General features: G+C 39.1%; 1 protein-coding gene across 1 annotated transcript in view; it reads right to left on the bottom strand.

Annotated features, from left to right (window-relative positions):
* Positions 1-1,012: 1,012 nt before the first annotated feature.
* The window catches only part of BBOX1 (gamma-butyrobetaine hydroxylase 1), a 63,325-nt gene continuing 36,902 nt past the window's right edge, over positions 1,013-27,435 (bottom strand). The window contains exons 4-7 of the mRNA XM_052653317.1: positions 20,561-20,666; positions 13,872-14,068; positions 3,436-3,602; positions 1,013-1,173 (exon numbers count right to left, since the gene is read on the bottom strand). Coding sequence (XP_052509277.1) covers positions 1,013-1,173; positions 3,436-3,602; positions 13,872-14,068; positions 20,561-20,666 — 631 coding nt within the window. The remainder of the gene's footprint in view (positions 1,174-3,435; positions 3,603-13,871; positions 14,069-20,560; positions 20,667-27,435) is intronic.

The following is a 27,435-nucleotide window of genomic DNA, read 5'->3' as shown; positions in this document are numbered from 1 at the left end:
ATACTACCAGGATTTTAGCAAATGGAAATGCCAAGACTCCGTTTTTCAGGAGATATGGATAAGGACTGGGCACAGTAGGCATACTCAACAGGCACAACAGCTTTCATGGCTGGTGGTGACACCTGTGTCCCACCACTGGGGACAAGGCAGTGGCCATAGAGGAAGCCAAGACCAGCAGGTAAAGCTGTCCACAGGTGAGCAGATGCCATGCTCATTTATGAGTGTTGCATCTTGGTTCTACTTTTACTAGTTCTTAGCTGAAGGCAAGAAGTGAAGGGAACAGATAACAGAGAGGGGTATGCTATCCTGGCAATCCTTAGGAGTATTTATTTGGGGCAAGAGAAACTTTGTAAGAGCAGGGGACTATATTTTCTTTTAATTTGACATATTCTTGGGTTTGATGTCATAATTTAGGTATTATAAGAAAAGCTTAGCTCACCAGGTTGGTGAGGCTGGAAATTTGGGTCACAGAATTCGGTAATAAAAGTAAATAAAGAGATCTTTGAAAACATGATCCCAATATGCTATGCTTGGGAAACTAGCATTCCCAAGCATGCTAAAGACAGTTATACGCAGTCATGAAAAACAAAACCCTATATGCAACACAGTAGAAACATGTTTTGAGACAAGTTTTACTTGAAACACAAACTTTATTTGAAACAAAGCTTTATTCAAAAGAAGCCTTATTTGAAGAGAGAATTTGGTTTAGCACAAAATGATTTGAAGGCATTCTGGAGACTCTCACAGATGGGCAAAAGAAATTAGATTATACATGCATCTGAACAGAAGAGATGCTTTATTTGAAAAAGAGGGAACATGGCTACAACATCTAAAAAGTTGGCATTATATATGATTAGAAAGAAAAGAGAACTCTTGTGAGAAAGATGACATGTTCAGTGTTAAAGAGATTAATACGTAACTGATATGGCTCATGGTCTGTGAAGACAAATAACCTTGTCATATCTTATAAAATACACTCATTGGAATCTTACTGAAGTTAGCAACAGAAGAGTCAGTCTCTACTCTGGACACTCTGCCTTAAGATACGTAGCCTTGACATGACCACATCCCAATCAGCATAAGCGCCTTCTAGATGGCGGGTTATCTCAGTTCCGGCTTCGTAGCTTCGTCGGCCATGAAGTAAGCGCCAGTTATCAAAGGTAATCACATCACCTAGACAAAAGATTTTTTACAGTCTGAATATAATCTTATGTGTAAATGATTTGCTGAACTAGAAACTGTGAAATGCAAAAATAGCCCTGCCATGTGGTTCACATCAAGAAACAATATGTTTACTTCTTTACATAAAATTACATATTCACTAGATGCTGATTGCTTTAAGCCTTTTGACATCTCAAATACATAGACTGTCAGGCCCCTGTAGACACTTTTATAATTCTTACTCAAACTATTATCTCCATGCAAAACTTCTGAATTGTTCTTCCTGATTGTTACTTACCTCCTGCTCAGAAGTATTTTCTTTAAATTGAAATATAGTTGATTTACAATGTTATGTTAATTTCTGCTATACAGAAAAGCGATTCAGTTATACCTATACATATACATACATTCGTCTTTATATTTTTTTCCATTATGGTTTCTCACAGGATATAGAAAAATTCCCTGTGCTATAGAGTAGGACCTTTTTGTTTATATATTCTATATATAATAGTTTGCATCTGCTAACCTCCAAATCCCACCCTATCTCCCCCGACCTTGTCAACCACAGGTTGTTCTCTCTGTCAGAGAGTCTCTTTCTGTTTCATACACAGGTTCATTTGTGCCATATTTTGGATTCTGCATGCAAGTGGTATCATATGACATTTGTCTTTCTCTTTCTGACTTAAGAAATGCTTATTTCTAGTTTAACAGCCTCAGATAATTATAAGGATAGTAACATTCTTGGTTTGTCTTTTATGTTCTTAGTATTTATGTATGTTATTTCTAAGCCTCATAAAAATCTTGAAGAAAGAGTATTATCTCATCTTTTCATACATAGAAAACTGAAGCTCTGAGAAGTTGAAGCACTTGTCAGAAGGTTTCTGCCATTAAATGGTGAATTTTGAATTCTAACTCCTGTTTTTTGGGTATTTTTCTCCCATTGAATTTCCATTTTACATGTTACTGCTCTTAAAAATCCATGTGGTCAGCAGATGAATGGATAAGAAAGCTGTGGTACATATACACAATGGAGTATTACTCAGCCGTTAAAAAGAATACATTTGAATCAGTTCTGATGAGATGGGTGAAACTGGAGCCGATTATACAGAGTGAAGTAAGCCAGAAAGAAAAACACCAATACAGTATACTAACACATATATATGGAATTTAGAAAGATGGCAATGATGACCCTGTATGCAAGACAGCAAAAAAGACACAGATGTGTATAGCGGGCTTTTGGACTCAGAGGGAGAGGGAGATGGTGGGATGATTTGGTAGAATGGCATTGAAACCTGTATGTAAGAATCGAATCACCAGTCTATGTCCGATGCAGGATACAGCATGCTTGGGGATGGTGCACGGGGATGACCCAGAGGGATGTTGTGGGGAAGGAGGTGGGAGGGGGGTTCATGTTTGGGATCGCTTGTACACCTGTGGTGGATTCATGTCAATGTATGGCAAAACCAATACAGTATTGTAAAGTAAAATAAAGTAAAAATAAAAATTAAAAAAAAAATCCACATGGTGTTGACTGTGTAACAGTGAATTTATGAAGATTCTAGTAGTACTTTACTAGATCCAAAGATCAATTAAAAAAAAAAAAAGCACAAGAGAAAAGTATCTTCTACTTGGCCCAGTCAACAGGAGGGAGAAATTAGGCCTTTCATTTTAGATATCAAAATCCTTGAGTTTCATGTCACTTTATTAAGTAGAGATGATCCAGAGAACCCACAATGCTTTCTGCTTCTTTATCCAAGTGGCTGCAATATTTCAGTACAACTTTGTTTCAGGTAGCAATATGCCTGCCAGATCAGATAAGTGCAGTGAGTAAATATGACTCATGAACTTTAGAGTGAGAGTCATGGGGATAATTTTATCTGTTTACCAAGTTAGAAGAATTAAGTATAAGCTTCAGTTTGTATTGATTGGCTATCAGAATAGAAAATATGTCATCAGTCTTCATATCAGATATGAGATTTTATTTGGCCTGTAGCTTGTCTTTCAATATTTATTCTTCAGGTTAGAGGTTATTAAATTTTGATGTGTTTAAGGATTATCTAGGAGCTTATTTTAGAATGACTATTTTAAAGTCAATTTAGAGCCAGGGTAGGAGCCAGAAGTCTGCTATTTAAGCAAGCTGGCTATACACCAAGACTCTGTTGTAAATTGTTCCACATGCCTCGTCTGAGAAAAACTGCTCTAGATACTGTGCTCAATGCTTAAGATTGAAGAAAACCCATTCTTTCAGTTGTTTGAGGAGGTGTGTTCACTGACCTGGATTCATCTTGAAAGTGAACTTGAAATCTTTACAGTTCATGAGGTCAACAAACTCCTTCAGAGCAGCATAGAAAGGCTGAACTCTCTCGACAGGTACATCAAATATTGTGTCTCTAGTTGCATTATTGAAGTTGATACGAACCACTTGATCTTTATCGTCTAATCTGTTTTTCAAAGAGAAGAAGTTAAAATATAGAAGTCATGAAGTATCTGTTTACATTTGTAAGGGTCATTTCATCTTGAATGATGTTTCTGAAATACAGTATTAAAGAATCCAAACATATGTACAGAAAATATTAAGGTTATCTGTGATATAAAGTATTCATTGGTTTTTCATTTATTCATTTGGCAAGTGTTTTTGGAAATCTTACCACCAAAGTGCCAGAATGATTCAAATTACTTCAAAATAAATGTTTCTGAGAAATTTAAGTTAAAATTTTTGTTAGGAAAATTAATTCATTCTTTGAAAAAGAGTAGCTTTTACATATTAAAATATTTCTATGTTATAATTCATAGATCAGTCAACTTACACGTTTTATCTATTGGGGTTTTAAGTATTATTTTATTGAAGCATTATTGGGAAGAAAGACTTGTTTTTTTTTTAAAAGCTTGAAATAATCTGTTTTAATTCAATACCTAATTTATAGATGGGGAAACCAAGGCACAGAGAAAGTAGAGTCTAGCTGGAAGTACATTCTTTGGATCTTTCCATCTATGTTAACTATCTTAGTGTATAGGCTTTGAGAAGACTGATACTGTATTTCAATTAATGTTGCATTCCCAGCACTTACATAGAGCCTGGACATAATAGGCAGTTAATACATATTTGTTGCATATGTAACTTTGTATATTTTTTAGTACCTTTGGAGAGTACCAAGGTCTTTTGAGTACCTTGAGAAATTCTAGTATTGTGATCTCTATAGTATTTCTTAGAATGTAAATCATGATCATGACAATATAACATAATACTGTTTTTAATGTAAGAAGTAACATTTCCAAATTTAAGTATGTTGGTTATAATTAGCAAGGTATGAGCATTGTTTAGACACAGAGACAAAGGAAGAAAAAACTTTTTTAGCTTATTAGGAAGATGGACTTTTAGCCAGTTCTAAAATAGCAACCAACTTTATCTTTTCTTTAGGTAGAAAGAGAACAGATAGAGAAAAAGTGAAAGTGGTCAAGGATGGTGATGAAGTGTCAAGAATTACTCCTTGGTCAGCTTAGGAGGTGATAATGTGAGCCAATAGCTGACTGATGGGTCAAATGGAACAGATTCTGGTACATGTTCCAGGGCTTAGTGACACTGATTTGGGGTCTAGATTACACTTGGCTGGCTCCTCACACAGAGAGAACCAGTGGTATACAAAGTATGGCTACCTGGTCCCCACACTTTGTATCTCAGATTAATAGTCAATCCTGTGAGCCAATGGCAAGTATAATATGTATACTTACGTAGTAGCTATGTAGTCTTTCCAGTAGTCATGTATGGATGTGAGAGTTGGACCATAAAGAAAGCTGAGTGCCAAAGAATTGATGCTTTTGAACTGTGGTGTTGGAGAAGACTCGAGAGTCCCTTGGACAGCAAGGAGATCAAACTAGTCAATCCTAAAGGAAATCAGTCCTGAATATTCATTGGGAGGACTGATGTTGAAGCTGAAGCTCCAGTACTTTGGTCACCTGATGCGAAGAAATGACTCATTTGAAAAGACCCTGATGCTGGGAAAGATTGAAGGCAGGAGGAGAAGGGGACGACAGAGGATGAGATGGTTGGATGGCACCACCGATTCAATGGACATGAGTATGAGCAAGCTCCAGGAATTGGTGAGGGACAGGGAGGCCTGGTGTGCTGCAGTCCATCGGGTCACAAAGAATCAGACACGACTGAGCAACTGAACTGAGCTGAATGATAAACTCTTAGAAATAGTCATTAACAGCAACTCTTTTCTAATTGAGTAGTGACTGAAAACTACCTGTTGAACCCATATAAGGAAAGAAAGTGTAAGAAAGAAACAGGTTTTCAAAAAAGGCTCTTAGAACTTGAATTTATATATATTGATAAAAAATACTGGACTGGAGGAAGCAGAAGCTGGAATCAAGATTGCTGGGAGAAATATCAATAACCTCAGATATGCATATGACACCACCCTTAAGGCAGAAAGTGAAGAGGAGCTAAAAAGCCTCTTGATGAAAGTGAAAGAGGAGAGTGAAAAAGTTGGCTTAAAGCTCAACATTCAGAAAACGAAGATCATGGCATCTGGTCCCATCACTTCATGGGAAATAGATCGGGAAACAGTAGAGACAGTGTCAGACTTTATTTTTTTGGGCTCCAAAATCACGGCAGATGGTGACTGCAGCCATGAAATTAAAAGACGCTTACTGCTTGGAAGAAAAGTTATGACCAACCTAGATAGTATATTCAAAAGCAGAGACATAAAGTAATGTCTCTGCCGACTAAGGTCCATCTAGTCAAGGCTATGGTTTTTCCTGTGGTCATGTATGGATGTGAGAGTTGCACTGTGAAGAAGGCTGAGCGCTGAAGAATTGATGCTTTTGAACTGTGGTGTTTGAGAAGACTCTTGAGAGTCCCTCGGACTGCAAGGAGATCCAACCAGTCCATTCTGAAGGAGATCAGCCCTGGGATTTCGTTGGAAGGAATGATGCTAAAGCTGAAGCTCCAGTACTCTGGCCACCTCATGCGAAGAGTTGATTCATTGGAAAAGACTGATGCTGGGAGGGATTGGGGGCAGGAGGAGAAGGGGACGACAGAGGATGAGATGGCTGGATGGCATCACTGACTCGATGGACGTGAGTCTGAGTGAACTCCGGGAGATGGTGATGGCCAGGGAGGCCTGGGGTGCTGCGGTTCATGGGGTCGCAAAGAGTCGGACACGACTGAGTGACTGAACTGAGCTGAACTGAACTGATAAAAATACAAATATGACTGAATAGGCAGTGAAGTGCTCTTCCCTGCTGCCGCAACCTTACCACATAGATAAAGGATGCTCTATAGCCTGCAGTTTGTAGCTTCATGAACAAAGAATGAAGGAAGACGTCAGTCAGCAGAAGAGACTGTGGATCTTCAGGTTTGAGTGACACAAAGTGTAGAGCTTGAGACATTTTGATTGATGTGTTCATACTGCTGGTTTCAGACTCCTTTCACAGTTTCTGAGGACATTTTGCCTTTTCACTTTGTCTTTAAGAGTCTAGCCTAACTCCTCCTGACACACGTCCCTTCCTCTCTCCTTGCATTATTTTCTGTGCATATAACAATGACGGACTTCCCTGGTGGCTCAGATGGCAAAGAATCTGCCTCCAATATAGGAGACCCGGGTTTGATCCCTGGGTTGGGAAGATCCCCTGGAGGAGGGCCTGGCAACCCACTCCAGTGTTCTTGCCTGGAGAATCCTCATGGACAGAGGAGCCTGGCAGGCTACAGTCCCTGAGGTCGCAAAGAATCGGACATGACTGAGCAGCTAAGCACACAACACTGACAGCCTTTGCATCATCCTTCGTGTCACTGACTAGGATGTTACGTCTTTGAAACTTCCCTTGGGACTCTTCCATCCCAGCCACTCTGCTGATTTGTTTCTTTTTCCACTAACACAATGTACCATGGGATACTCAATGAAATCAGAATTGTGTATTTCATGGTACATTGTATTAAGCTTTGATTTCTAAGAGTTCATCTTTTGCTCACACGCTCAGTTGTGTCTGACTCTTTGTGACTCCATGGATTATAGCTTGCCAGGCTCCTCTGTCCCTGGGATTCTTCCTCCAAAAGTGCTGGAGTGGGTCACCATTTCCTCCTTCAGGGGATCTTGGCGACACAGGGGTCGAACTCACATCTCCTGTGTTGCCTGCATTGGCAGGTGGATTGTTTACTAGCAGTGCCACCTGAGTAAGCCCCTAAGAGTTCATACATGTGGGCAAAAATAATTCCTCTCTCTCTCCCTGTGTAGTACAGTCTCTGTTTCTTTTAACCTGGTGTTGACTTTCTATATGAGAAAATAAGTCACAAATTTGTTTTTAACATTCTAAGAAATGACCTGAGGGGAAATAGAAAGTAAATTTAGTTGTGAGATGCAGAGAAGATGTTATTCTGAGGATGGAAGAATGTTAGAGGAGATGTGTGCTTGGCATCATGAGGATCAACATAAAATGCAAAATTGGATTAGCAAGCAGGATATGCTGTACGTAAAAAGACGGTGAAAAGAAAGTCTTGATGCAGGATTATATGCTGTTCAGTTCAGTTCAGTCACTCATTCATGTCCAGCTCTTTGCGACCCCATGGACTGCAGCACGCCAGGCCTCCCTGTCCATCACCAACTCCCAGAGCCTACCCAAACTCATGTCCATTGCATAGGTGATGCCATCCAACCATCTCATCCTCTGTCATCCCCTTCTCCTCCTGCCTTCAATCTTTCCCAGCATCAGGGCTTTTCCAATGAGTTGGTTCTTTGCATCAAGTGGCAAAATATTGGAGTTTCAGCTTCAACATCAGTCCTTCCAGTGAATATTCAGGACTGATTTCCTTTAGGATGGACTGGTTGGATCTCCTTGCAGTCCAAGGGACTCTCAAGAGCTTTCTGCAATACCACAGTTCAAAACCATCAATTCTTTGGTATTCAGCTTTCTTTGTAGTCCAATTCTCACATCTGTACGTGACTACTAGAAAAACCAGAGCCAGTAACTAGACGGACCTTTGCTGGTAAAGTAATGTCTCTGCTTTTTAGCATACTGTCTAGGTTGGTCATAGCTTTTCTTCCAAGGAGCAGGCGTCTTTTAATTTCATGGCTGCAGTCACCATCCTCAGTGATTTTGGAGCCCCAGAAATAGTCTCTCACTGTTTCCATTGTTTCCCCACCTATTTGCCATAAAGTGATGAGACTGGATGCCATGATCTTAGTTTTCTGAATGTTGAGTTTTAAGCCAACTTTTTCACTCTTCACTTCCACTTTCACCAAGAGGTTTTTTAGTTCCTCTTCACTTTCTGCCATAAGGGTGGTGTCATCTGCATATCTGAGGTTATTGATATTTCTCCTGGCAATCTTGATTCCATTCCAGCTTGTGCTTCCTTCAGCCCAACGTTTCTCATGATGTACTCTGCATATAAGTTAAATAAGCAGGGTGAAAATATACAGCCTTGACGTACTCCTTTCCTGATTGGAACCAGTCTGCTGTTCAATGTCCAGTTCCAATTGTTGTTTTTTTGATCTGCATACAGGTTTCTCAAAAGGCAGGTCAGGTGGTCTGGGATGCCCATCTCTTTCAGAATTTTCCACAGTTGGTTGTGATCCACAAAGTCAAAGGTTTTGGCATAGTCAATAAAGGAAAAGTAGATGTGTTTCTGGAACTCTTGCTTTTTTGATGATCCAGTGGATGTTGGCAATTTGATCTCTAGATCCTCTGCCTTTTCTAAATCTAGCCTGAACATCTCGAAGTTTATGGTTCACATACTGTTGAAGCCTGGCTTGGAGAATTTTGAGCATTACTTTGCTAACGTGTGAGATGAGTGCAATTGTGTGGTAGTTTGAACATTCTTTGGCATTACCTTTCTTTGGGACTGGGATGAAAACTGACCTTTTCCAGTCCTGTGGCCACTGCTGAGTTTTCCAAATTTGCTGGCATATTGAGTGCAGCACTTTCATAGCATCATCTTTTAGGATTTGATATAGCTCAACTGAAATTCCATCATCTCCACTAGCTTTGTTCATAATGATGCTTCCTAAGTTGCAGTTGCCTTTTGTTCCAGGATGTCTGGCTCTAGGTGAGTGATCACACCTTTGTGGTTATCTGGATCATGAAGATCTTTTTTGTATAGTTCTGTGTATTCTTGCCACTTCTTTTTAATATCTTCTGCTTCTGTTAGGTCCATACCATTTCTGCCCTTTATTGTGCCCTTCTTTGCATGAAATGTTCCCTTGGTATCTCTAATTTTCTAGAAGAGATCTCTAGTCTTTCCCATTCTATTGTTTTCCTCTATTTCTTTGCACTGATCACTGAGGAAGGCTTTCTTATCTCTGCTTGCTATTCTTTGGAACTCTGCATTCAAATGGGCATATCTTTCCTTTTCTCCTTTGCCTTTAGCTTCTCTTTCTATCTCAGCTATTTGTAAGGCCTCCTCAGACAACTATTTTGCCTTTGTGCATTTCTTTTTCTTGGGAATCGTCTTGATCCTTGCCCCCTGTACAATGTCCTGAATCTCCATCCATTCCATAGTTCTTCAGGCACTCTGTCTATCAGATCTAATCCCTTGAATCTATTTGTCACTTCCACTGTATAGTTGCAAGGGATTTGATTTAGGTCATACCTGAATGGTCTAGCGGTTTTCCCTACTTTCTTCAATTTAAGTCTGAATTTGGCAATAAGGAGTTCATGATCTGAGCCACAGTCAGCTCCTGGTCTTGTTTTTGCTGACTATATAGAGCTTCTCCATCTTTGGCTGCAAAGAATATGATCAATCTGATTTTGGTATTGACCATCTGGTGATGTCCATGTGTAGAGTCTTCTCTTGTGTTGTTGGAAGGTGTTTGCTAGAACCAGTGCGTTCTCTTGTCAAAACTCTCTTAGCTTTTGACCTACTTCATTTGTACTCCAAGGCCAAATTTGCCTGTTAGTCCAGGTAGCTCTTGACTTCCTACTTTTGCATTTCAGTCCCCTTTAATGAAGAGGACATCTTTTTATATGCTGAGAAAGGGTGAAAACCCCAAAGATGGGGACTAACCATCTATATACTAGCTATGCATGCAGGACAAGCATTTAAACATAAATCAGCAACGTCTTGACTGCAAACTAGCAAATGCAAAACCTCATCAGTGATGCCCATAAAAGAGCCCAGTGAAGACTGGGGAATCATCTCCTATAATTCAAGTGTGGTGCTATAGATTCTCTTCATTAGTTAAAATATTATTTCTCATTGAGAGAGATATGATGTGAATGTGTTGTGAGACTATTACTATGATCTTGCCTACCACATCACATTTTACGTAAGAAAATTCTATACCTTAAGAGCATCTTGCAAGTTCATTATTTTCTTGTCTTGCTTTGGTCATTAGAAACTCAGAGCTGAAATTAAAATCTATCACCAGTAAATAGATTGGATTATGAAAATGATAGCTAGCTAAAATTTATTCTGCTCTTTCTGAGTCAGACATTGTGACAGCACTGTCTGTATATTTTTCCCTATAATTCCCACTGCAATTGTTATGTGGTAGGTATTACCTCTGGCTTCCCAAGTAGCTTAGCTGGAAAAGAATCCACCTGCAGTGCAGGAGACCCTGGTTTGATTCCTGGGTCAGGAAGTTTCCCTGAAGAAGGATAGACTACCCACTCCAGTATTCTTGGGCTTCCCTGGTGGCTCAGGTGGTAAAGAATCCACCTGCAATGTGGGAGACCTGGGTTCAATCCCTGGGTTGGGAAGATCCCCTGGAGGAGGGCATGGTCACCCACTCCAGTATCTTGCCTGGAGAATCCCAATAGACAGAGGAGCTTAGCAGGCTACAGTTCATTGGGTCTCAAAGAGTCAGACACCACTGAGTGACTAAGCACAGCCCAGCACAGGTATTCATATTACTCCTTTTTCTTTTTACTGACAATTATTCCTTTTTGTGGCTTAGCAAGCATAAGTCATTTGACCAACAGCACACAGATAACAAGAGAAGGAGTTGTGTTCATGTGACTGGATTTGTAACCACTAGGTTGCACTGCCATAGCTTAATCGACCAATATTATTATTTTTTTAATCACCATTATTATTTTTGTCCTAGTTTCTTTCTTTATTTTTTATTGTACTGCATGATACTTAACTTTCTCAGCAGCCTCCAAGATCTTTTTGTATTAAATAGGAAATAAGCAACTCAAAAGAGTGAAAAGATTTAGCCACTAGGAAAATTAACCCGAACAATCAGGGTACTGAAACCCTTGATTAACTGAAAACTCTGTTTCATCTCCTGTTGTTAAAAGCACATTTTAAGTGAATTAACGTTAAAACTTGATATTCTCTAGGGATATTTCTGAGACCTTGATAATGACCAAATTCTGGAATTTCACTACAAAAAAAATAACACAGCCAAATTATGAGTCAGATGATGGCTATTTGGTTAACCTCACTCAATAGCCAAGGTTTTTTTTTTTTTTTTTTAAACCTCTATTCACTAGCCTTGCAGACTCTGTAATCATATTGTGTCACAACAAAATGATAATTTGTAATGGTCTTTTAAATATTTAAAACTATCACGTTAAACCTAGGAATCTTGAGAGTTATTCCTTCCTTTTCCATTCTCGATGACTGACCTCTTAGATAATGTTACTTTGGACTGGGATTTATTTTTTTAAGTCTGTCTTCCTCTCAGATCTTTCATCCAATATTTCAGGGAAATATGCTGATTAAATATGCAAAAATATATCCCAAAGAGGACTCTTCTTCACACTGCTGCTGTCACTACCAGGACCACTTTTGTTCGAGGTGCCCTCGGCCCTGACCTGCAGTCCCATAGGAGCTCCTTAGTCGGGCTTCTTATTCCTGCCCTTGTTCTCCTACACTATATTGAGCACAGCAGCCAGGGTGATCCACTAAAAATGTAAATAACTTTATATCAATATAGATGTCTCTCTTTTGGTCAACATCTTTCACTAAGAGTGAAAGCCAGTGTCCTTATGATGGTTAACACAGCTTTATATGAACTGAAAACTGTCTGGCCTCCTCTCTTAACACTCTGCCCCACAGTGGCTTCTTGTGGTTCCTTGACCACACCAAGCATCTTCTTAGGGTCATCCTAGGATCTTTGCTCTAGCTGTTTCTGGAAACTGCTTATCTTCTGGACAAACTCCCTTACTCTTAACTTTTGCTTAAATATCGCCTACTCAGTAAAGCTTGTCCTTGAAACACTGTTTCAGTTCAGTTGCTCAGTCATGTCCAACTCTTTGTGACCCCATGGACCACAGCACACCAGGCTTCCCTGTCCATCACCAACTCCCTGAGTTTACCCAAACTCATGTCCATTGAGTCGGTGATGCCATCCAATCATCTCATCCTCTGTCATCCCCTTCTCCTCCTGCCCTCAATCTTTCCCAGCATCAGGGTCTTTTCAAATGAGTCAGCTCTTCGCAGCAGGTGGCCAAAGTATTGGAGTTCAACTGAAACACTGTTTAATGATGCAAATTTCATCCTCCCTAAGCCTTTGGCTCTTAGCCTCCCCTAACCTGCCTGACTTTTCCTTGTTTCTTAAGCACTTAAAATATCTTAACATTCATTTCAATTTCCTCATTTATTTGAAAAATTTCTAATTCTCCGCTCCCCCATTAGTAAGTAAGCTTCATGAGGACAGGAAAGTGTTTTGTTTACCAATGTATCCCATGCACCAACAAGAGTGAATGGCCTCAATAAATATTTGTTGAATGAATAAATGATGATCATGTGTGTATTTAAGAAAGCTGAGTTAGTATATTGGGGATTTGATTATTTATTAAATGAGTTTATTTCATATTATTTGATTATTTCTCCTAAAAGAAGAATACAAACTTAACTGTAAAATTGAAACACCTCAAAATTCGTTAAGGTCAGGTTAAATCAAATATGTCCTAGAAAAACAATGTAGGATAATTCTCAAATAAAAGGATACATGGCGTGGCCTTTGTAGATACTCTCTTAGGAAATAATGCTAAACAAAAAAAGAACATAAAAAGTTCTGTGTAGGGAACATATGATTTTTTGGCATCAATCTGGGGAGATGTCATTGTTTCTTTCTCCACCCTTGTGGTTCAGTTGAGGCTGACCTTTCTTTGGAGATGAACGTGCGATCCAGGGACAGCCAATCAGAATTCTCTGACTTCCTAGCCATGGTGATTTTTCCAGGATACATTTAAACACATTCTGGGCAGCGAGTCTACATCTTTGCTGTAGCTATTGGAAAATAAGTATTTTCTGTGTGCTGTCATTACCAGCTCTAAGGACAATGAAAATTTGGAGTTTCTACTAATTGTTTTTAAAAATGAAGCCAACACTTCATTTTTGGATGTGTTGGCTAAGAGGTGAAGGAAAAAATAAAAGGTCAATATCAGATGATACTTTTCAACTGCTAGACTATCAAAGTTTGAGTTATAGTCTTTCACTTCTGAAAGGGTCTGATTAGTACAATCACAATCACACTGATTATAACTATGCGGAGTTTATAGTTTAAAAATGAAGAATACATGAAGTCTTAGTTACTTATATTGATTAAGAACAGAGATTTCATGGAGTTTCATATTTGTTTTTTTTTTTTTTTAATGGTGACAGGGTTCTTTTTTTCCTCTTTCATTCGAGAACTGGGCTAAACAGTTAATATAAAGTAAAGCTCAGAAGTGTATCGGATTTTTCCGTTTAAGCTTTAGGCTAATGAAGCTTTTGCTGTCAACTGTTTCATTGAGATGAGAAACTTAGAAACAGTACTTACTCTATAATTTTGTGTTTGGATTGTACAGAGAAATCACAGTAATCCACTCCAATGTCTGTGAAGTCCACGAAGGTGGAGGACAGAATCTGGAATGCTCGAGGATTTTTTTCCTTGAGCTTTTGGCATACATTGAATCCATCTACAATTTCTGACTCACCCCCAGTGACGGTTTGCTTTATGCAGTGCAGAAGCTGAACCTAGAAACAGAAACAGAGAACCATGTTTTAAAGTGGTATGCACCTACATTTTTGACAGCGTTAAAGAAAGATTCATAAAGGTAATATACTTTCATATCTATCACTTGTGTCAACAGAGAAAGAGGTTGGGGAAAAAGTTGCTTGAAATCAAAAGTTTACTGTTCAAATAGTGTTACAGTTTAAGACAAGGATGCACTCAAATACTGTTTGTAAACAAAAGGCACAGATCATAAGAGCAGTAGGGAGTGAGCACTTACTGTTGGCTTTACAGAAGAAGTGGAATTTAATTTGGGTAAAGTCGAAGGGATGAGATTTTGGATACATAGACTAGAACAGCGAGAGCAAATCACTTGGCAGTGTTGATGGGTGTGCAAAACCACACACTTCACTGGGTCTCAAAATGTCTGGCTTCAGCAGAGGGTTACAACTGGAAATAGTAATCCACTTGGAAAGGTAATTTGGGATCTAATCAGGGGAAGTCTTGAATGTCAGATGAAAGATTGGACTTTCTTGTGCACAGAGAGGAATTGTTAAAGGCTTTTGAATATGGAAATACTGTAGTCAAGACTGAATTGAAAATTATTAGTCCAGTGGTGTTAATAAGGGATACAATTTTTTAAGGGAGAAACTTGTGAGAGGGTAACTACTTGAGAATCTAATGCAGTGAAAGTGAAAGTCACTCAGTCGTGTCCAACTCTTTGCGACTCCATGGACTATAGTCCATGGAATTCTCCCAGGCCAGAATACTAGAGTGGGCAGCCTTTCCCTTCTCCAGGGGATCTTCCCAACCCAGGGATCAAACCCAGGTCTCCTGCATTGCAGGCAGATACTTTACCAGTTGAGCCACAAGGGAAGCCCAAGTCGCAAGGGAGGTAGTTCAAGTATAATGATAAAGGAATGAGGTAGGATGAGGCTATGAGGATGAATAAGCCCCAAAAATAGTGGGAATGAGAAACCAAAAGGATGTAAGTGTTAGTTACTTGTGCTAAGATTTAGAGAAAAATGCATGATTTCATTTTGGAAAGCTAAATGTTTAAATATTTTAAACAATATTCTTTTGAATGGAGTTATTTTCCTTGGTTATGTGATTCCTTTTAGTAAGTCAGCATGGGTGGGTGATTTTGAATACCTAAATTTAGGCTGTGATTTTATGCATAAAGAAACTAACACTCTTCAGCTGTGAAAAGTTCCTTCTTCATGAAATAAAAATAAAACCAATGTCTGACAATTTTTATACAAAGGAAGAGGCAAATATGATCAAATACACAGACTAGGGGGATACCAGTATAAGTGGGAAAATATCATTTAGCTTGGGTAACTCTGAAGATTGCGAGGGCAAGTGCTGCCCATTAGAACTTTCTGTGATGATGGAAATGTTCTTCCACGAGCCCAATGTAGTTATCCCTAGTCCTGTATGTGTGTTGTGCACATGAAATGTGGTTAGTTTGTCTGAGAAACTTAACTTTAAACTTTATTTAATCTTAATTTGTTTAAATTACAACTTAATCCTGGATGACTAGTGTCTACTGTATTGGATAGTGCAGACCTAAAATAAAAATCCTTTTCTAAAATTTTAACTTTTTAAATTAAATTTTTATTTTATATTGGAGTATAGTTGATTTTACAATGTTGTGTTAATTTCAGGTGTACAGCTAACTGACTCAGTTACACATATACATATATACGTTCTTTTTCAGATTCTTTCCCCATGTAGATTATTATAGAACATGATGAATGTTTACAGGGTTTTTTTCCCCCAAAAAGAATATTCTATCTTTTTTACTCTCCCTCTGCCAGCAAGCCACTCCCTCTGCCTGGAATGCCTGCCCCTAATCTGTGCCTGACTGATCTCAGAACTTCAGAAAGTAGTTCACTTCTTCTCTGAACAGCCCCCATTCTGCATGATCAGGCAGCATTTGGTATCTGTGTTTGTTTAGGGAGCTCTTGCCCCGGTGCTGATTCTGCTGTTTTGGAACAGAATCTCCTCTGGTTCATCTCTTTGTAAACTGTGAGCTCCTGGAACGCAGAAACAATATTCCCCACTCTTCTTTGACTCCTACAGAGTGCCTCATCCGTAACAGATATATAATGAATGTGTGTTCAGACAAACCAAATGTGTCAGTGAGAAATGTGTCAGCCAATGTGTGGCTGTGAGAAATCCTGCCTCCTTCCAAACCCATACAAAAGTTCTATTTAAAATATAATATGCATGTGGTCTTAAATTATGGTGTTGGGCTGGGGGAAAAGGAGGAGACAGAGGACATGAGTTTGAGCAAACTCTGGGAGACAGTGAAAGCCAGGGAAGCCTGGCGTGTTGCAGTCCCTGGGGTCCCAAAGAGTCACACAGTGGAGTGACTGAACAAGGAAGTGCATATTCATTTGTGCCCTGCAACAATCTTTCAGTTCAGTTCAGTCGCTCAGTCGTGTCCGACTCTTTGCGATCCCATGAATCGCGGCACGCCAGGCCTCCCTGTCCATCACCAACTCCTGGATTTCACTCAGACTCACGTCCATCGAGTCAGTGATGCCATCCAGCCATCTCATCCTTTATCATCCCCTTCTCCTCCTGTCCTCAATCCCTCCCAGCATCAGAGTCTTTTCCAATGAGTCAACTCTTCGCATGAGGTGGCCAAAGTACTGGAGTTTCAGCTTCAGCGTCATTCCTTCCAAAGAAATCCCAGGGCTGATCTCCTTCAGAATGGACTGGTTGGATTTCCTTGCAGTCCAAGGGACTCTCAAGAGTCTTCTCCAGCACCACAGTTCAAAACCATCAATTCTTCGGTGCTCAGCCTTCTTCACAGTCCAACTCTCACATCCATACATGACCACAGGAAAAACCAGAGCCTTGACTAGACGGACCTTAGTCAGCAAAGTAATGTCTCTGCTTTTGAATATGCTATCTAGGTTGGTCATAACTTTTCTTCCAAGGAGTAAGCGTCTTTTAAACAACAGTCCTTAGAATTTGATAATTTCATCTCCATTCTGTAGAGGAAGAAACTAGGACTCAGGTGTAAAAACTGGCCAGCTGGTAAGAACTCTGCTAATATATGGCAAAACTAGTGTTCAAATCTTGGCCTTTGTGCTTTAAATCCTCAGACAGCAAGTTCCTTTCCTGTGAAGGGAGAAGTCCCTTTATAGCACTGTTGCTAATTCAGTATTGTGTGGTGTGTGCGTTGTGTTTTGTAAACTTAAACTTCCATTTTTAGGTTGATGACACCTCATTTTCTGCTATTATGAGAGAACTGACCTAAATGAATAATTGCTCATCCTTAAATTGATGTCTTCTTTTTGAGCTTGAAAATATGTGCATAAACTGGCCAAGTTCTTGTAGAAAATCGACTCATTGCCAAGGCAATGAAGGGTGAAGCAGCATGATTAAAAAGAAGATGAAATGGAAATATCAACCTCAAGCCTCTCAAACTCCAAGAAGACGAAACAATATCATAACTTGGTCTGTGGTAGAATCTGTGTTCTTCAAATCCTTTTTAGACTCTGCCATAATGAAGTCACAGAATATTTCAAATATAAACCTTTAAAACAAAGGTCAGCTGATGTCTTTTACATATGGCTAGGCCAACTAATAATCTCCTTTTGTATATGTACATTTTAATGCAATCCTATGAAAGAAAAAAGATGATGGACCCAGAAAATACTTTCCTTGCACGTTCAAAACGTAAAGATATGCCTAACGTGTATAAAACCCAATTTGATGTCATGTAAGTCATTCAGAACCAGAAATATTTTCTTTTTAAATGTTGCTTTATGGCAGCACATGACTTTTGGCCCAGAGACAGTGAATGAAACAACATCTGTGTTTCATTAAAGATATGTCTCCTTATCCTGCCCCATGTGATTGAAATTGATCAAACTGAACTCTCAACAGGTAACTCATTATCCAGATCATTTCATCTGTACTGAAAAGAATATTGGTTTATTTTATTTGCTATAAAAGAACCCAAACTTAGGTTCAAAAACCTTTGAATAATTCCAAAGTGGAAACGTAATAGCACAAGCAGGTACCTGAATTTCAATTATTATTTTACTAGAATCTAGACATTTCAGGACCCAACTGAGTGACTTCACTTTCACTTTTCACTTTCATGCGTTGGAGAAGGAAATGGCAACCCACTCCAGTGTTCTTGCCTGGAGAAACCCAGGGACGGGGGAGCCTGGTTGGCTGCTGTCTATGGGGTCGCACAGAGTCGGACACGACTGAAGTGACTTAGCAGCAGCAGCAGCAGACATTTCAGGAATCATTTTTCTATTTAAAAATTTATCAGTTTATTTAGATTTGGACCTTTCACTTGCTGGTAGAGACTGATACAACTTTGTAGCATTTTAAAATTCTTTTTAGCATATTTAATAAGTCTCTATTACATCTAAGGTACTGGGCTAAGTTTTGAAATAACATGGAAGTAAAAGGTTCAATTCCTGTATTTCATGTGTTTGTAATGTATGACAATGTCTATAAATAGTCAGCATGTTACAGAAATTATGGTAATTAGAAAGTCCAACTCATGATCCCAATGATGTGTTAAAAATTTTGATGGAGGCCCTGTTTCAAGTTCAAGTTCCCTATTAACTTGAAAAGTATTTAACCATGCTGGGCACCTTCATTTAACATAAAAAGACATGATTGCTTCTATTTACCTTGAAGGAATGCTAAGAGGCATCAAATAAAGCAATATAAGTAAAAATGCTTTGAAAGAATATAAAATACAGAAAGTGTAATATAAAATACTATGAAAATGTCAAACTTTATACTTCAGGAATGTTTATGAAGTCATTTGATCACTTTTCTGTAGGCTTTCAATTTTAACCCTGAAACAAAACATAAATTCATAAAAAATCAGGTAATTTAAAATTTCAAATAGAATCTAGTTTTCTAGTCTAGTTATTTTAAGAACTTTATTCCCTTTGACTTCTCCAACTTGTCTTTGGCAAATGAACTGAGATGATTAGTTTGGCTTTTAACCCCCAGGGTTTTAGAAAATTTCTGGGCCACATTTAAAACAAATCACATTGTGTGTCTTCCTCTCAACCCCTTCCTGAAAAGGTGACTATTGAGGGTCATTTCACTGTTGCATTTAGTTCAAAGAAATCATGTGGTATTTTACAATCAACAAAGTAATTTGAAACAGGTGAAGTAAAATACTAGACTAGCTTAGTTAATACTGATGATGACAATGGGTAACAAAGGCATGGAGAAGTGTGTCCAGTTAATATGATGAAAAACACAGATGGATTTTGATTTTCCCCCATTTCACCTTCGTTAGCTAGAGAATTACCCCAAATTTCCACTTTCATTTATGTTTGAAGATACAAATTTCTGTGGGGTTATTTCATTTAGTTGCATTTAGCTCTAAAAATAGGAACAAAATCTCTTTTCAAAGATAGTTTTCTGACCATTTATTTCTTGGTTTAGCAAAATGATGCTTTTGTGAAAATGCAGCTGTTTAGTAAAATGGTAATGTTGTAACAAGGCAGTAGATGGGGAGGCTTCCAGAAAATCTGGAGGATTTGTGCTCCATGGTGAACATCTCCCTCCTTGATGAAGAATCGGATAGATGGGAGAGTAGACGGTTTCCCAAAACAACCAAAGTTATTCTGCTTCTTGCATTCACACCTCTTTGTGGTAAGTATTTGCAGCTTCTCCCACAAAAGGTGGCCTCTACTTCCTCACCCCTTGAGTCTGGGCTAAAACCTTTGACCAAAAAAGTATGAAAACATGGCAGAGATGACACTGTGCTGATTGCTAGCCTGGGTCTCAAGAGGCCTGGTATGTTTCAGCATGCTCTCTGGAGACCCTGCTACCTGCTATGTAGCAAGCATAAGCCTGGGCCAGGTGGGGTGCGGGTGGGGGTGTGGGTGTGTGGGGAGATGATAGATCAGATGGGGCAGGGACAAGTCATCTCAGCCACCACCTAGGTCAACCAGTCCCTTGCAGACTCAGCAGCAGCAGAACTACATAGCTGAATATAGCCGAAATTGTAAAACCATAAGTCAGTGGCTGTGCTTTTAAGCTGGGAAGTTATGGAGTGGTTTTGTGTGTTCATTTGTTGTTGTTATTGTTGTTTACTGCAATAGTTAACTGATAGGAATGGTGGCCATGTGACTTTGTGGGAAAAACTCCACATTGTGTTTCCTGGTTTTATTTTCTCTTTCGACTCTCCAAGGAATGTTAAACGTTCAAAAAGACCTCAAGATATACTGCTTTGGTAAAATGTCTTGGCAAAGCAGTAAGTGCCAGTAGTTATTTCCAGGGAGAAATGAAGTGTTAAAAAAAAAAAATACATGGAAATCTTCTATCCCTTGTGAATGTGAGGCTGTTCAAGATTTAGGTACAGAGATTTTTGTGAGTTTGGATTGTGTTTGGAGAAATCTACATTAAGACAAATTAGCTAGTGAAACATACAATTTTTTAGGCTCAAAATACAAGAGAATACTGGTCCTTGGCCTGCCTTGTGAAAAACATGTTGAGGCTCACCTTACCCCAGGTGGATGATGGAGGGCTGGATAATCAGTGTGAAAGCTTAGCTTCCCAGTTGTGTAAGCCACATTGTTTGCATCGATTTTGTCTTGCACTTGCCAAGTATGTCTGTAAAATACAAGAAACATATGTTTAAACAGTCTGTCACTAAGCCAGAGGAAATGTGTTAGAATGAACTTGAGACCCGGGAGAAATGGAAACTTCATCTTATGAAATAATTACCATAATGACTATGAGCCAGGAAAAGAGTCTGACCTTTCTTGGTCCAAAGTAGCCTTCTCAGAATCAGCTTCTCACTTCACTTCTCCTCTCCAAAAAAAGAGTACAGAGTTTATAAAGAGGTCTATATGAGATTGTGGGCTTCCCACATGGCTCAGTGGTAAAGAATCCTCCTGCCAAATGCAGGAGACACAGGAGACACAGGTTTGATCCTTGGGTCGGGAAGAGCCCCTGGAGGAGGAAATGACAACTCTCTCCAGTATTCTTGTCTGGAAAATTCCAAGGACAGAGGAGCCTGGCGGGCTACAGTCCATGGGGTCACAAAGAGCTGGACATGACTGAGTGACTGGGCATGCACACACGCATATGGGATTGCAGGTTACATTTTTTAATAGCTTAATGCATTTAAGAAATGAATTATTGAGGCAAAACTTACAGAATATGAAATGGCCATTTTAAAATGAAAACTTCATTGACATTCAGTGGCATTAGAACATTGACAATGCTGGTAACAAATGCCTCTGTTTATATAGTTTCAAAACAATTCCATCACTCCAAAATGAAACCTACCACCCATTAGGCAGTTTCTTTCCACTTTGTCCTCTTAGTCTCTGGCAAATGCCCACCTGCTTTCTATCTCTATGGATTTAAGTACTTTTGCATATTTAATAGAAATAGAATCATACATGTGACTCATGCGCCTTTTCACTTAACATAATATTTTTGAGATTCATCTATGTTGTAGCAGGTAACAGCACTTCATTCTTTTTTATGCTTGAATAATGTTCCGTTGTTTGGTTATATCACAATGTGTTTATTCATTCATTATTTGATTGACATTTGTGGTGTTTCTACTCTTTGGTTACTGTGAATAGTCCTGGTATGAATATGTGGATTTTCATGTACATGTGTTTATTCGAATAACTACTCTCAATTTGTGGAGGGGTGATATGAAGGAGAATTATGGGGTTATATCATACTTCTATCTTTAAGTTTCTGTTTAGTTCAGTTCAGTCGCTCAGTCGTGTTCAACCCTTTGCCACCCCATGAACCACAGCATGCCAGGCCTCCCTGTCCATCACCAGCTCCCGGAATTTACCCGAACTCATGTCCATCGAGTTGGTGATGCCATCCAGCCATCTCACCCTCTGTCATCCCCTTCTCCTGTCCCCAATCCTTCTCAGAATCAGGGTCTTTTCAAATGAGTCAACTCTTCGCATCAGGTGGCCAAAGTATTGGAGTTTCAGCTTCAACATCAATCCTTCTGATGAATACCCAGGACTGATCTCCTTTAGGATGGACTGATTGGATCTCCTTGCAGTCCAAGGGACTCTCAAGAGTCTTCTCCAACACCACAATTCAAAAGCATCAATTTTTCGGCACTCAGCTTTCTTTACAGTCCAACTCTCACATCCATACATGACCACTGGAAAAACCATAGCCTTGACTAGATGGGCCTTTGTTGGCAAAGTAATGTCTCTGCTTTTTACTATGCTATCTAGGTTGGTCATAACTTTCCTTCCAAGGAGTAAACGTCTTTCAATTTCATGGCTGCAATCACCATCTGCAGTGATTTTGGAGCCCAAAAATAAAGTCTAACACTATTTCTAATGTTTCCCAACCTATTTTCCATGAAGTGATGGGACCAGATGCCATGATCTTAGTTTTCTGAATATTGAGCTTTAAGCCAACTTTTTCACTCTCTTCTTTCACTCTCATCAAGAGGCTTTTTAGTTCCTCTTCACTCTGCCATAAGGGTAATGTCATCTGCATATCTGAGGTTATTGATATATTTCCTGGCAATCTTGATTCCAGCTTGTACTTCCTACACCTGACGTTTCTCATGATGTACTCTGCACATAAATTAAATCAGCAGGGTGACAATATAAAGCCTTGACATACTCCTTTTCCTATTTGGAACCAGTCTGTTGTTCCATGTCCAGTTCTAAATGTTGCTTCCTGGCCTGCACACAGGTTTCTCAAGAGGCAGGTCAGGTGGTCTGGTATGCTCATCTCTTTCAGAATTTTCCACAGTTTATTGTGATCCACACAGTCAAAGGCTTTGGCATAGTCAATAAAGCAGAAATAGATATTTTCCTGGAACTTTCTTGCTTTTTCCATGATCCAGCAGATGTTGGCAATTTAATCTGTGGTTCCTCTGCCTTTTCTAAAACCAGCTTGAACATCTGCAAGTTAACGGTTTATTTACTTCTGAAGCCTGTCTTGGAGAATTTTAAGCATTGCTTTACTGGCATGTAATATGAGTGCAATTGTACGGTAGTTTGAGCATTCTTTGGCATTGCCTTTCTTTTGGATTGAAATGAAAACTGACCTTTTCCAGTTCTGTGGCCACTGTTGAGTTTTCCAAATTTGCTGGCATATTGAGTGCAGCACTTTCACAGCATCATCTTTCAGGATTTGAAATAGCTCAACTGGAATTCCATCATCTCCACTAGCTTTGTTTGTGGTGATGGTTTCTAAGGCCCACTTGACTTCACATTCCAGGATGTCTGGCTCTAGGTGAGTGATCACACTATTGTGATTATCTGGGTTGTGAATATCTTTTTTGTACAGTTCTACCACCAAATTGTTTTCCACAGCAGCCATTTTACATTGTCACCAGCAATGTGTGATGGTTCCACTGTCTCCACATCCTCACTGTACTTGTTTTCTGTTTTGTTTTTTTTTGGTTAAATTATTATAACTATCTTAGGGTGTGAAGTGGTAGCTCATGGTTTTGCTTTGTAATATCCTTATGGCTAATGATGTTGAGCAACTTTTCCTTGGAAGATGGAAACAATGGGTAATTTGAAGGAAGCTGTGTCTCAAAATAAACCAAAGTTGGTCACTATACACACATGCCATTTTATTGTTGTTACAATGTCCACCTATTATATTATGTTCATGAGTGAGTGAGTGAAGTTGATTAATCTTGTCCGACTCTTTGCCACCCCATGGACTATACTGTCCATGGAATTCTCCAGGCCAGAATACTGGAGTGAGTAACTCTTCCCTTTTCCAGGGGATAGTCCCAACCCAGGGACTGAACCCAGGTCTCCTGCATTGCAGGTGGGTTCTTTACCAGCCGAGCTACCAGGGAAGCCATTATGTTTATAGTCATCAAATCATTTTCAATAACTATTTATTGAGCAAATCTATTCGATTCCAGGTATTGTTTTAGCATTAGAAATATAGTTGGGAACAAAAAGGACAAACAAGTAATTACCAAATCTAGTATCAGGTAGAGATAAGTGCTATAAAGAAAATAAAGCAAGTTAAGGAGACAAAGAATGGGGCCAGAAGAACGTCATGGTAGAAATGATGCTTTGGGAAGTACTCTAGAAAGAGCTGAAATTTTTCACAGAGGCCTGAATTAAATAAAGGAAGGAGAATGTGAATTTCTGAGAGGTATTTGAGGCAAGGAAATGTGAAATGAAAAGGTTGGGCTTCTTCCCCATTCTCTGAGATTGAGGATGAAATTAGCTATTTTGGTCTTTTTTTTTTTTCTCATTTAAATTTAGGGTGGAAAGCCTGGCATCTTTCATTAAAGATTAAAGAGTCATCTACATGTGGCCATGAACTGGAAAGAGACCTAGTGAAAGGAGAAAAGGGTATATATAGCCTGCTGCTGCTCATTTCAAGTATGAGTCAGGCAATCCATTATATCGTCATGACTATAGCCAAGAAATACATGTTCTCTATGAAGTTTATGTCATTCCATGGCCCATATATAATACAGATTCAGGCTATTGTCAACATGAGCACTCCAAGAATAACCAACATGTAGTAAGGGATTTAAGGATACAAAAAAAGTAATTGTGTCAAGTTTTAGAAGACATAAGGTCATCTAAGAAGATGATGCTGTTCACACTGACAGGAGGAAATGACTTTATTTAGATTTTCTCCCCTAGAGTGATGATGGTTTTGCATTGATCCATCTACATTCTCTTTCTTGATTGCTCCTATGATCAAGGGTAGAGGAACTGAGTTTTTCTGTGGCCAGAGCTGGCTGAGATTCAAGGTGTGAACTTCAGCCAGGGAACAGATCTTTTCTTTGACACTAACTGGCTTCCACAGAGATGAGGCTTGTGACTTGGCCTCTTCAGAGCACTTCTCCAGCCCTCTGAGCTAACTGGCAGGGGATAATAAACATTTTTTAGCCCTTAAGTGTCTTAGGCACGGTATGGGATGCATAGCCTAAAAGTCTACACTCACACATAATGATAAATCCCAGGAAAGGAGTTTGCCAGTTCCAAGCATTAAACATTCTCTTAATAGTTATAGCATAAGTCTGGAAAAATCTTAGAAATGTCATTTGATCTACCTTTCAACCTCCTTATAGAAATGAATCATGCCAGGAAGGCTGCTGCTGATTGTCTATGACTCTAAGCTTTCACTTATCCTTTTCAAATCCAAATCTCCAATAAAACACAGCAGAAGTAAGTGCAAACATGATCCATTGGCCTATGTAAAAAGCATTTTTTAAAAGCCCACTCGCGGGCCTTAGTGAGATTAGGGTGTACTTACAAATGCACCTCTCATTAGTGACATATTCTTTGGATCTAAGCAAGGCAACAACTAAAGGAGATTATCAGGAGTTATGATGTAACAGAAGTGGAGGACCAGATTGTTCTAAAGCTGGGGAAGCAGGCTCAGTGTAGCATCTAGATCCAGTGGTACAGACTTGCTTGGCATTGCCCTGGGGCAGGTAATTGTCACTGAATGAATAATACTGTTTTTGCCAAAGTGAAAGTGAAGTCACTCAGTCTTGTCTGACTCTTTGCGACCCCATGGACTGTAGCCTACCAAGCTCCTCTGTCCATGGGATTTTCCAGGCAATAGTACTAGAGTGGATTGCCATTTCCTTCTCCAGGGGATCTTCCCAAACCAGGGATGGAACCCAGGTCTCCCGCATTGTAGACAGACACTTTACCATCTGAGCCACTGGCTAGGTTTTTGCCAAAGGCTACATTAAATAAACCTATGCATTTTCACTGAGCTGTTCATGTCATCTAAACACTTATTAATAATTAGAACTTTCCCTTATATTTTTCATCTATTCAAGAGTTTGTTAAAAGCTTTTGTACACTAAAATCATGATTTTAAGACAGTATTTCATGGAATTGGTTTGAGTGCTAATTTACTAGAGTTACCCTAATTTAAATGACCATTCATAGATACTATGGTATTTAATAATATTAATAGTGTTTTGTGATGAATTTGAATCCTTCAATATGTATGGAATGCTGACATTTTGCTTTTGATAGATTTTTTTCTTTATACCCTTGGTGATGAATTTATACTCTTTTGGTTAGTGGCTCATACTTGGAAAATCTAGCTGAACTCATTTGTAATCTTTTTCTTTTTTGAAGTAGTACTTATATGAAAGGATGTTCTAAACCTGCCACCTAGATTTATTGTCCCTAGCAGCCACAACCTCTGATAACTGCAAGTTCTTCTGGTCAGATTAAGAAAGAATCCCCTTTTTGAAACATCATTATATATCCCATTGGGTCAAAAATATAATGGTCATGTATTGTTTTTGTTTTTAAATTTTAACATGGAAAATGCTCTTCTAACTAAAATAAACTAAAATGTTGTATAGTTAACCATCCAAAGGAATATCCTACTGCCTATTATTTCTAACTATATTTGTGAAATTTCCACATGTGACTTCCTGGATGCAGTCACTCTTTAGACCTCTAGTTACTTATGTTTCCAGTACTATTTATTAGGCACATACTAGTGGCCAGGAACTGAGGATGCAGAATTGGATAGACATGGTACTTGCACCTCATGAAACTGATAGTCTATGGGGAAGACAAGTTAGTGTGATTTATCTTCCAAAGTTAACTTACAAGATGTTATGAAAGTAAAGAAATGACCATCAAGTAGAGACATGAAGATTGGGTAGGATTTACCTAGAAGCATAAGGGTCATCTATGAACAAAGCTAGTGGAGGTGGTGGAATTCCAGTTGAGCTATTTCAAATCCTGAAAGATGATGCTGTGAAAGTGCTGCACTCAGTATGCCAGCAAATCTGGAAAACTCATCAGTGGCCACAGGACTGGAAAAGGTCAGTTTTCATTCCAATCCCTAAGAAAGGCAATGCAAAAGAATGCTCAAACTACTGCACAGTTGCACTCATCTCATTCGCTAGTAGAGTAATGCTCAAATTTCTCCAAGCCAGGCTTCAGCAATATGTGAACCGTGAACTCCCTGATGTTCAAGCTGGTTTTAGAAAAGGCAGAGGAACCAGAGATCAAACTGCTAACATCCGCTGGATCATTGAAAAAGCAAGAGAGTTCCAGGAAAACATCTATTTCTGCTTTATTGGCTATGCCAAAGCCTTTGACTGTGTGGATCACAATAAACTGTGGAAAATTCTGAAAGAGATGAGCATACCAGACCACCTGACCCGCCTCTTGAGAAACCTGTATGCAGGTCAGGAAGCAACATTTAGAACTGGACATGGAACAACAGACTGGTTCCAAATAGGAAAAGGAGTACGTCAAGGCTGTATATTGTCACCCTGCTGATTTAACTTATATGCAGAGTACATCATGAGAAATGCTGAGCTGGAAGAAGCACAAGCTGGAATCAAGACTGCTAGGAGAAATATCAATAACCTCAGATATGCAGATGATACCACCTTTAT

This window comes from Budorcas taxicolor, chromosome 15, assembly GCF_023091745.1.
Source record: "Budorcas taxicolor isolate Tak-1 chromosome 15, Takin1.1, whole genome shotgun sequence".
NCBI classification, from domain to species: Eukaryota; Metazoa; Chordata; class Mammalia; order Artiodactyla; family Bovidae; genus Budorcas; species Budorcas taxicolor.
This window is presented reverse-complemented; position numbering and strand designations above follow the sequence as displayed.